An 11,437-nucleotide genomic window follows, 5' to 3' on the forward strand; every position below is an offset into this window, starting at 1 on the left:
AGGGGTATGTATCAAATCATCGCTTAATGGTGTACCCAAGCAAAAGTGTTACCGGTATTTTTGTACTTCCTCCGTTTCATAATGTAGTGCATATACATATTCTAGAAAAGTCAAATTGTACAAACTTTGACCAAGTTTGTAGGAAAACTATTTAGATCTTTAAAATCAAATTTATACAAAATGAAAATATGGCTTATGATGTATCTAATGAGATGTATTTAGTATTATAGATGTATATATTTGTCTTCATGATGAGACAATATGAAACTATTCATGGAACTCGTAGAGAGAAGCATGACATTACCAACTCAGCAATCAGCTTGCAGCATACAAGGATTTGACTCCTGCCAGCTACACGATCTGATTCGTGATATCAGCATTGCAGAGTCAATGGAGGAAAATCTTGTTTTCAGGTTGGAGGAAGGCTGCCGCTTGAACACCGCCATAAGCAGCAACTGGGAGGGAGATGAGCGTGAGTTGGAGAGTACCGTGGAGCTGTCCCGTATACGATCATTGACAGTGTTTAGCAAGTGGAAGCCATTTTACATTTCTGATAAGATGAGGTTTCTCCGGGTGCTGGACCTGGAAGGAACAAAAGGGTTAAGAAGTCATCACCTTGAGCACATTGGGGAGCTTCTTCATCTGAGATACCTCTCTCTACGAGGGCGTGGTGGCATCTTTTACCTCCCAGATTCTGTGGGTAATCTGAGACAACTCGAGACACTAGACATCAAAGAGACGAGTATAGCTAAGTTGCCGAGAACCATCATCAAGCTTAGTAAGCTATGTTATCTCCATGCTGGTAGCAGTTCATTATTACCGTATAAAGAGGGAAATTGTTTTTCAAAGTGTGAAGACATCTTTGTAGAGCAATGTTTATGCTGCTTAGGCATTGGTAATTCAGACAGGTGTGATGCGTGCACTATTGCTTGCTGCATAATATACCCTAATATCATTAGGGGCATAGCTGCTTTTGGTGTTAAGTTGCCAACAGGGAGCAGGAAACTGAAGGCCCTGCGTACACTGCGGTATGTTCATCTTGCCTGGGGAAATGACGTTATAAAAGAGATAAAAGGTCTCACTGGCCTGCAGAAGCTAGGAGTGGTCGGTATCAACAAGAAAAATGGTCCAGGTTTCTGTTCGGCCATTTCCAGCCTCAGCCATCTTGAATCATTGTCAGTGCGGTCAGGGGATTGCCTAAATGGCTGTTTGGATGGCATGTCCACAGCTCCGGAAAACCTGCAGAGCCTCAAGCTATCTGGCAGCCTGGAAAAACTGCCAGAATGGATCAAGGGGCTCCTAAATCTTCATTTCTGACAAGATGAGGTTTCTTCAGGTGCTGGACCTGGAAGGAACAGAAGGGTTAAGAAATCATCACCTTGAGCACATTGGGGAGCTTCTTCATCTGAGATACCTCTCTCTACGAGGGTGTGATGAAATCTTTTACCTTCCAGATTCAGTGGGTAATCTGAGACAACTTGAGACACTAGACATCAAAGGGACGGGTATAGCTATGTTGCCCAGAACCATCAGCAAGCTTAGGAAGCTATGTTGTCTCCATGCTGGTAGAGGCTCAGGGGGTCTTGAGGGTAATTGTTTCTCAAAGTGTATAGACATCTGTGAAATGCAACTTGGTTTATGTGTAGCATGCTACACACCTGATTTTTCAGAAATGAATGGTTTTGGCAGGCGTGAGGCTTGCCATATTGTTTGCTGCATACTGTACCCTAATACAATTATTAGGGGCATAGATGGTTCTGGTGTTAAGTTGCCAAGAGGGACCAGGAAACTGAAAGCCCTGCGTACACTGCGGTATGTTCATCTTGCTTGGAGAAATGCCGGTATAGAAGAAATAAGAGGTCTTACTGGCCTGCAGAAGCTAGGAGTGGTTGGTATCAACAAGAAAAATGGTCCAGGTTTCTGTTCGGCCATTTCCAGTCTCAGCCATCTTGAATCATTGTCAGTGCGGTCAGGTGATGGCCTAAATGGCTGTTTGGATGGCATGTCCACAGCTCCGGAAAACCTGCAGAGCCTCAAGCTATCCGGCAGCCTGGAAAAACTGCCGGAATGGATCAAGGGGTTCCAGAATCTCGTGAAGCTCAAGTTAGAACTCAGCGGGCTATCAGGGAACCTCGAAACCATGCAAGTCCTTGGGAACCTACCAAACCTATCCATTCTGGGTTTGTGGGATGAACGGTTTAAGATTGATGTACTCCAGTTCCAGACTGACCTTTTCAGCAGGCTCACGGTGCTTGATCTTTTCTACACAAGTATGAAAATTAAATTAGTGAAGTTTGAGAAAGGATCAATGCCCAATCTTGAGTTGCTGACCCTTAGCCTTGGAGATACTGAAGCTGCCTTCTCTGGGCTAGAACTTCTCCAAAGCATCAGGGAAGTATGGCTTAGTGTTCATCCTTACTGGTTTGCTACACCCAAATCATCAAAAAATGGGGAAAGCGAAGGAAGGATGAAAAAAATGTATGAACAGACGAAAGAAGAAGAAAAGAGAAACAAACCCATGCAAGATAAAGTCAGGGAGGAGTTGCAGATGCAGCTTGATAGGAATGAGAATCGACCCGTCTTGAAGATGCAATGAGCTCAGAAACCCAGGGCAACTTCTGTCCTGAATATGCTGACTGAGTGGCTGCCATGCCATGCCATTCCATTGGAAAATCTATCTTTTACCTACCCTCTTTGTTTTATCATTTGCATTCCTTGTTAGTATATTGTAATAATGGTCTGAAATAAAGCCCACGCCTCGACGACATTGTTGTCCTGCAGCTGTTAGAGGTGGTGTTTCTCTTCTCCTTTTATGATTTGGGACTCTTTTAATGAATGGCCACTGCAATACATGCTAGTCTGCAACTGTATCTTCGGACTATGTGTGTACGCCATGGCTGGGCTGTTTAACAAGGGTGTGGTGATATCTTAGGCAATTCTGAACTGTATGGATTAGATGCAAAAAATTCGTCAGTACTCTATACTATATATGTTGTAGTATCATGTGTGATGCTTTGTAACCCTTTTCTTTTGCCCTTTGGTCATCACGCCATTTTCTGCTTTGATTTGGCGAAGAATGACTCGGTACTGCAATATAAGATGCTTTGTATCGTTGGGCTTTCTCTAATAAGGTGGTGGTAATCATACCTTCGGCAATTCTAAACTGTTCGTATTAGATGCAGACACCTCGTCAGTATTTTGCATCATATGGGATTGCTTGTTTGCGATCCTTTTCTTGTGTCCTTGGTGATCATCATGTCATCAGTCTCTCGGCTCTGTCTTTCACCTGTCAGCAGAATGAAATGAATGGTGTAACCACATACGGAGTATAATCTAGTCATGTGCAGCTTAGAGATAAAGGGAGGGAGAACCTGCGCACGGCATGGCGGACATGAACAGGGAGGAACACCTGTCTCGAAGGGTCTACGTACTCAGGCAGCTAAACTGTTTCAGATGGCACCATCCAAAATCCAGGCCAGCTATATCTCGCTCGTTCACCTACGGTTTCATCCGTTTTCTTCCTTTTTTTTCACTTTTCGGTTTTCTTTGATTTTTTCTTGCAGTTTTCTCCGGTTATCTACTTTTCATCATTTTTCTTTATTTTTTTCATAGTTTCAATGGTTTTTTTTCTTTTCTTTATTTTTATCTATTGTTTCTTTCTTATTTGGTTTTTACTGGTTTTAGCGCTTTTGTTTTGTTTTGGTTTCGTTTTTTATGTGTTTCCTTTTCAGTTTTTATAGATTTTTTTGTTTTCTTTGTACATTTTTCGCATACACTAGAAACTTTATTTTATGTACATGTTTAACATTTTGAAAATGCATGATTAACAATTTGATTTTTTTTATGTTTACTTTTTTATAAACATTGTAAAAAAATTATATACACCAGGAACTTTATTTTATGTACATGTTTACCATTTTGATAATGTATGATTAACATTTTTTAAACACATATTTTTTTATGTTTACTTTTTCCCATACATATTGTACATTTGTTTATATATTTTTCTTATATATCGGAAACATGTTTTGTATAGACACATAATATTTTTTAAATGTATGATTAAAAATTTTCAAAGCCAATTGAATACCTATAGAATTTTATGATTTCTACTTTTCCCATGTGCATTGTACATTTTTTTGTATATGTCAGAAACATTTTTTCTATAGGCACTTTATTTTTAATCCATGATTAACATTTTTTATTCCGAATTTTTTCCATACGCATTGTACATTTTTTGTGTACGTCAAAAACTTTTTTTCTATACACACTTAACATTTTTTTTAACTTTTTCATATAAAGTGATTTTTATGATAGATATACTCAGAATATTTCGAAATATAAGGAAAAGTAAAAATATAAAACAAAAAAGAATGCAAAAAGTGAAAAAAAAACACAGAAAAAAGCACTTGAGGCCTGTGTCCGCGCTGAAATGGCCCAATCGGACGGCTGCCTTCAGCGAGACTTCTACTGTCTCGGTTGAAGCAATATACATTCGACCATTATAGAGTAATACATAGAAACAATATACATTTGACCACGTTGTAGGGTAATACTTAGATACTGAAGCTACCTTCTCTGGTCTAGAACTTCTCCAAAGCATTAAGGAAGTACGGCTTAGTGTTGGGCATCCCTGGTGTACACCCAAATCATCAAAAGATGGGGGAAACCAAAGAATGTGGAAAGAAATGCCTGAATGGCTGAAACAAAAAGAACAGGTAAACAAACTCGTGCAAGATAAAGTCAGGAAGGAGTTGCAGCTGCAGCTTGACAGGAATCAGAATAAGAATCGGCCAGTCTTGAAGTTGGAATGAGCTCAGAAACCTGGGGCTGCTTCTGTCGTAAATATACTGAGCGGGTCTCTGCCTTGCCATGCTATTTGAAAATCCATCTGCTACCCACTCTTGTTTTTATCTCTTGCTTGAAATAAAGAGCACGCGAGTCGACGACACTGTTGTTCTGCGGCTGTTAGTGTTAGATTAGAGTTGGCTTTTCTTTATCTGCTCGGGGTATCTCTTTGATTTTCTGAAGAATGACTAGCCACGGCAATGTATGATGCTCTGTATTTGTATTATGTTCCGGCGATGTGTGTGCACCATTGCTGGGCTGCTTAGTAAGGGTATGGTGATATCCTTGGCGATTGTAAACTTTTTGGATTAGATGGAGAAAATTCGTCAGTACTCTACTACTATCTTGCATCATATGCTACTCTTGTAACCCTTTTATTTTGCCGTTGGTGATCATGTCGTTTCTGCTCTGGGGCTCTGCTTCGATTTGGCTAAGAATGAGCCGGCACTGCAATACAAGATGCTCTGTATCTGTAATTCTGTATGTTCCAGCTGGCGATGTTTTTTTTTCTTTTCTTTTTTCAAAAAGGAGGTTAAACCCTCTGTCTCTGCATCAATGTGATGCATACATCCATTTTTATTAATTACTAAGCAGAGTACAGACAAAAGGTAACCATTGTCCGAGTCATTACAAAATACAGACTAAACACATAGGACTTCTTCCACAGCAGCGCCTTCAAGAAGGGATAACCACCCTTGTGCCATCGTCATCACCAAATTGCCGAGATCGGTCAATGAAGACCGATACAATAGCAAGTAGACAATGCCTTCAACAAGGTAACGCCACAAGTTCGTCGCTACTGAGCCTGACCAATAAAGGTTAGAACAAGAGTTTTCACTCCGGACATGAAGCGGTGTTCAAAACAGCATCTTGAAAACGGGTCGTTGATAGTTGCCTCCGTCGGTACTTCACGTCAGGCCAAAAAGGCACTAGCAAACTGATGGGGCGTCTTCCAGCCGGCGATGTGCATGCCATCGTTTGGCTGTTCTGATAAGACGGCAGTAATATCTTTGCTAGTTGTAAACTGTTTGGATTAGATGCAGAGAACTCGTCAGTGTTTTGCATCGACCATATGCGACTGACTTCTTGTTCCGGCCGGCGATGTGCACGCCATCATATGCAGTAATATCCTATTCTTCTGCACTTGGTGATCATTATGTCAGTCTCTCGGCTCTGTCTTTCACGGGTTCACCTGTCAGCAGAATGAACGATGTAGCCTTGTATGGAATATCTATTCTCTTATTTTATCTCTCGCATTCCTTGTTATATTGTAATTCTGGGTTAAAATAAAGCCCATGCATCGACAACATTATTTTGCGGCTGTCAGGGGTAGTTTTTTCTTTTCTGCTTTGGGTCCCTCTTTAATTTTCTGAAGAATGAATGGACACGAGGATGTACGATGCTCTGTATGTTCCGGCGATGTGTACACCAACTTGGGATGTTCATGCAGAAATCTTGTCTGGTATGTTGCATCATATGGTTGCTTGCAATCTTTTTTCTATCCATGGTTACTGTGTCGGACGAGCGGATATCTTTGTTTCATCACAAAATGCAAGCAAGAGAAACAGAACTTCAAGTTCTAGATGTTGTTGTTGGGTTACCATTTCTTCAGAAGGACGCTTCTATATGTTCTTGACTTCTTGTACCCTTCAGATTCGTGGATGTAGCTCCGCCCGCTGTATCTTTGCTGAATCTTCAAGTCGTACATGGTGTTCATTGGGCTATCATTTACTCCTAAGTTGTACTATGTGTACGCATGCCTGTACTCACCAAGTGTTGAACTGCAAACATCGTGGATCCATGCTTGGTTTTCTGGGAAGCTATAAGAACATTCCGAGCACCTTGAGTTTTTGGAGTCCAATAGAATGCTTGGAGGTGTACAACAACATCAGACAGATTTTCTAGCCCCATCTGCGCAGCAATTGTAATACTCCAATGAAGATACAGTGCTTGATTTCAGACCTTCAATTTCCAGTCCGGTGGTGGTGTTTCCCAGCTGTACCTGAACTCAAAGAAAGGATGCATCTTTCTAGCTCTGTTTGTGCTGAAATTTTAAGAACCCAGTCATTGGAATTTGGAATATTAGTTTGTGTCGGAACTTTCTCACTGATTATTTTGACCACTTTGAAACTTTGAGAAAAAGGCTTTCGCCCGCTATATTGATATAGCAACCGCCCGATACAACAAGGAGTCTAATGCTGGGGCAAACAGCACAAGCATGCCCAAAAGAAACAAAAGAGAAAGAAGAGAGAAAATAAAGTCAACAGCGTCGGATCAACGAAAACGATGATAATCCAAAACCGTTGCGCCCACCGGAGATGAACCACCTCGCTCTAGGCACCTCGAACCTCCGCATACCAAGCAGCACCTTCAGGAAGGAACACGACGACGACGCTGCTGCTGCCCGGACAGGTCCTAGGGTTTCCCCCGGTACGCGGAGGGGCGTGGGGAAGGGGAAGATCCGACGCCCTTCAGGAAGGAACAAAGGCGCCCACGGGTGTCACCGCGTCGGTGCCGGCAAGCCGGCCCGGATTTCTCCCATCCGCCAAACACCCACAACCCCGAATGGTCTGACGCGCGCCACCAGACAAGCCACCCACGAGCATGCGCCACCACGGTCTTGCCATCATCACCGCCACCTCACCGTGGTCATCGAAGCGATACCGACAAGGACGAGAGGGAGCAGCCGGGAACGAGGAACGACAGCGAGAGCAGCCACGCCGGAGGAGACAACCTCCACCGCCATCGGCGGTCACCGACCGGACGCGGCAAGGGCAGCGTACCAGGCCCTCGAGGCCCGGCCGAGCCCAAACGGGGCTCGTGAAGCACCCTTCACCGAGCTGCAGTAGACGTGCCGCCGTCTCCACCACCCCCCGCACGAGCCGCGCCACCACCGTCCCCGCCGGAGCCGCCGCAGGCGAGACCGAGTCAGGCCCGCCCAGACCCAGATGGGGCCCAAAAGGGCCCAGATCTAGGCCGGGAGGGCGCCGCCACCATCCACCGTGCCGGCGCGCCGCCGCCTCTGGGCCACCCGGAGCTGCGCCGCCAGGAGCACCCGCCGCTGCCGGAATCATCGAAGACCGAGGAGCACCGCCACAGGACGCCACCACCCGAGCCATGGCACCGCGCACGGGGAAGGGACGGCCGCCGCCGCCGCGAACACCACGCGGGCAGGGCCCAGTGGCGCAGGCCGGCGGCAGCGGGAGGAGGGGAACGGGAAGGGGAGGCGCTGGGGGACGGGGAGATGTGCCCCCGGTCGCCTCGCTCGGGGAGGCGACGCGGGGGGGGGGGGGGAGGGGGGGCTGGGAGGCGGGGCGCGGCGCGGCGCGCGCGACCAGCGGCCGGAGGCGAGGGAGGGGAGTGGGCCGGCGGCGGCGGCGGAGCAGGGGGAACCCTAGGAGCGGGGCGGAGCGCGGGCAGAGCAAGGGGAACCACTTTGAAACTTTCAAGTTAGGCTGTGTGTCCGAGGTGTACAACCAACAATAGATGCAAGTCCCAGCTCTGTTAATTCTTGTGGATCTTTTTAGTTTTCATTATCTTGCTACAAGTTTCGGTTTTCGTGGGTACAAAGTTTTTTTTTGTGAGTAAAATGTTTTGTTATGCATTCCATGGCATGGGGTCACCATCCTTTCTTATTTTATTTCTAATCCATTCAACGAAGGACTGCGTCAAATAAGCTTTCCACTCAGGAAGAGAGAGGAACAAATAAAACATAGCATAACTGAAACGTGTTTAAAAATGTGTACAGGGGAGCTCTCTCAAAGGGTCCTGCTGTCTGCCAAAGCTTACCGCAGTGATGGCAGTGGTTTTGACGCCCTCAAGTAGAAAGACGAACCTATTTTTTTTTTAATTTTTCGTAGCATCTCAGTTCAATTGTTGTGTAAAGTTATTTACATTTAGTTGGCGTTCGTCAATCTTTGCCTGTCAATAGATAGGGGCCTGCACTTTTCCCTGACTTGAAGAACACGGTCAATATGCTGACGATACTATCATGATGATGGAGGGCTCGGAGGAGGATATTATACACCTCAAATTTCTTCTACCATGCTTCCAGGAGATGTCGGGCCTCACTATTAACTTCGCTAAAAGTGAGGTGATGGTGCTTGGGTACTCCGCGGAGGATGCTCAGCGCATAGCCAACCGACTAAACTGTCGCTTGGGATCCTTCCCAACAACCTACCTTGGCATGCCAATTAGTGATACCCGCTTACAGGAGAAAGATCTCCGCCCTATACTCTCCAAGCTCCAACCTCGGATGGAGCCTTGGCAGGGAGGGTGGCTCTCCAAAGCCGCGAGAGTGGTTTTGATGAACTCCTCCCTTATTAGCCTTTTGATGTACATTATGGGATTTTATAGCCTGCATGAATCCCTTCATCATGAGATTGCCAAATATTTATCCCGATTTTTTGGGCTGGGGAGGGTGACAGACAGAAGTACCACATGATTAGATGGCCCGAGATCTGCAAACCCAAGGATCAGGGCGGCCTTGGGTAATTTCATCTAAACAGATGAATATTGCCCTTCTCTCCAAGTGGCTATGGCGCATCGAAACTAGTGAAGGTGGGCTATGGCTGAATATTATCCACCTAAAATATTTGCGTGGACGGGCTCTTGCCTTCGCCACTACAACTGGAGGATCCCAATTTTGGCAATCAATTATTCAATTGATGCCGGTATTGCATATTGGAACCTCGATTAGTGTGGGTTTCGGTTCCAATACCTTATTCTGGATGGATAGATGGTCCGGAACTAGACCGTTTGCGGAACGGTTCCACACTCTATTCTCGATCTGCACCCGCCCACAGCTTACAGTGGGCGCTGCCTTAGATAACCTAGGCTCTATTGCCTTCAGACGCACCTTTGGGGCCGATGAATAGACACAATGGGAGGAAATGCTAGAGTGCATTGCCCTGCACGCGCCTAATTTCGAACCCGACTCCCTTACATGGCATCTCGAGCCAAATGGCGTGTTTTCCACGAAATCCTTGTATCATGCCATTGTGGCCACTCCCGGTCCTACTGAGCTCACGGCGATATGGGAGATTAAACTACCAATGAAGATCTGTATCTTCCTTTGGCAACGGGTGCGTGGCCGTCTGCCCTCGGGCATGGAGGTGCGCAAGCGTAACGGTCCTGGGGACGGGCTCTGCCCCCTATGTAGTGTTCCGGAAGACTCCAACCATATTTTCTTCCATTGCCCGGTGGCACGATTCCTTTGGAGTTGCTTCCGAGAGGTTGTTTGAGGGGTTTTGTGCCATGACAATCTCCCGGACATGTTCGGGGAGATCCTTAGCCTCCCCAATTCTAGGCGTCCCTCCCTTTGGGTAGCCATGGACACCCTTGCGTGGACCCTTTGGAACGTCCACAATAAATTATTCATCGAGCGCATAATTCCTTGCCGTGTAACTGACGCAATCTACAAAATGTGTGGCTTCTTACAGCTATGGAGACCGCTTAGCAAGCGGTGCGACCGGGACGCCATTGATGCCATCATCTCGGGTCTTCGCTCCACTGCCTCCGCGTTGGCGCCTCCGCCCCCTCCCCCCACCCCCCACCACCCCCGGAGCTGGATTAGCACCTAGTTTATTTTTTGTTTGGGGCTTGTTATGCTGTGCCCCCAGCTGCACTTGATACTTCTCTTCCCTATCCTCTCTTTGAACTTGAACCTGAGATGTTGTTGGATGCTTGGTGCTGTTGCTTGATAATATAAAGCGGGGGAAACCCTTTTTCGTATAAGGGGAAGATGAAGCATGAGAAAATGGATGTGGAATTCTTATAGTAAGTTCTTCAAGTTGCAATTGTTGCCCACTAGTTACGACGTTAATATAAGATTGCGTGAAGCGTATGCATCTGCAGGGACGCGTTGCGTGTTATATATAGGCAAAGGATTACAAGGTTGGTTGTTAGGTAGTTGGTGAATTGATCTCCAAGCCATATCCTATACAAGATCTATGAGATCGTTCACAACAACCCAACAACCTGGTACAATATGCAACGCCATCATTATCTACTCACGTATACGGTTTATACAAGATACCGTATACGCATTACATCTATACACTTTAACACGCCCCCTCAATCACAATTTTATCAAGTTGAGATTGTTCTCGAAATCTTCTAATTTCTGCCATGACAAGGCTTTGGTGAAGCCATCTGCAACCTGATCATTAGTAGAGATGAATCGAATGTCTAGTAGTCTTTTATCTACTCTTTCTCTAACAAAATGATAGTCAACTTCAATATGCTTTGTTCTTGCATGAAATACTGGGTTTGCTGATAAATAGGTGGCACCAATGTTGTCACACCACAGCCGTGCAACTCAAGAATGTTTTATGCCTAGTTCATTAAGCAACGCCTGAATCCATATCAGTTCAGCCGTAGCATTTGCCAAGGCCTTATATTCAGCTTCAGTACTGGACCTTGACACAGTTGCCTGCTTGCGTGCACTCCAAGAAATAAGATTTGGTCCAAAGAAAACAGCAAAACCTCCTGTTGATCTTCTATCATCAGGACAACCTGCCCAGTCTGCATCTGAGAAGGCACTCACCACAGTTGAAGTTGACTGAAAATTTTAATCCTGTACTCATAG

The 11,437-nt window shown here is 45.4% G+C and overlaps 1 protein-coding gene across 1 annotated transcript; it reads left to right on the forward strand.

Moving 5' to 3' along the window:
- The first annotated feature begins 273 nt into the window (after positions 1-273).
- LOC147967018 (disease resistance protein Pik-2-like) lies at positions 274-2,826 on the forward strand. The gene is made up of 2 exons (XM_087527440.1): positions 274-821; positions 1,690-2,826. Exons 1-2 carry the CDS (start codon positions 274-276, stop codon positions 2,594-2,596), a joined length of 1,455 nt encoding a protein of 484 aa, XP_087383566.1. The 3' UTR covers positions 2,597-2,826.
- The last annotated feature ends 8,611 nt before the right edge of the window (positions 2,827-11,437 follow it).

This window comes from Triticum urartu, chromosome 6A (genome assembly GCF_056163025.1).
Source record: "Triticum urartu cultivar PI428250 chromosome 6A, HENAU_Tu73, whole genome shotgun sequence".
Classification (NCBI taxonomy): domain Eukaryota; kingdom Viridiplantae; phylum Streptophyta; class Magnoliopsida; order Poales; family Poaceae; genus Triticum; species Triticum urartu.

What these genes read in the sequence shown, in the direction of transcription:
- LOC147967018 (XM_087527440.1), top strand. Translation starts at nt 274, where the DNA reads ATGGAACTCGTAGAGAGAAGCATGACATTACCAACTCAGCAATCAGCT. An exon ending in GGTAGCAGTTCATTATTACC is followed by an intron (nt 822 to 1,689) that starts GTATAAAGAGGG and finishes TGGTTTTGGCAG; the next exon opens with GCGTGAGGCTTGCCATATTG.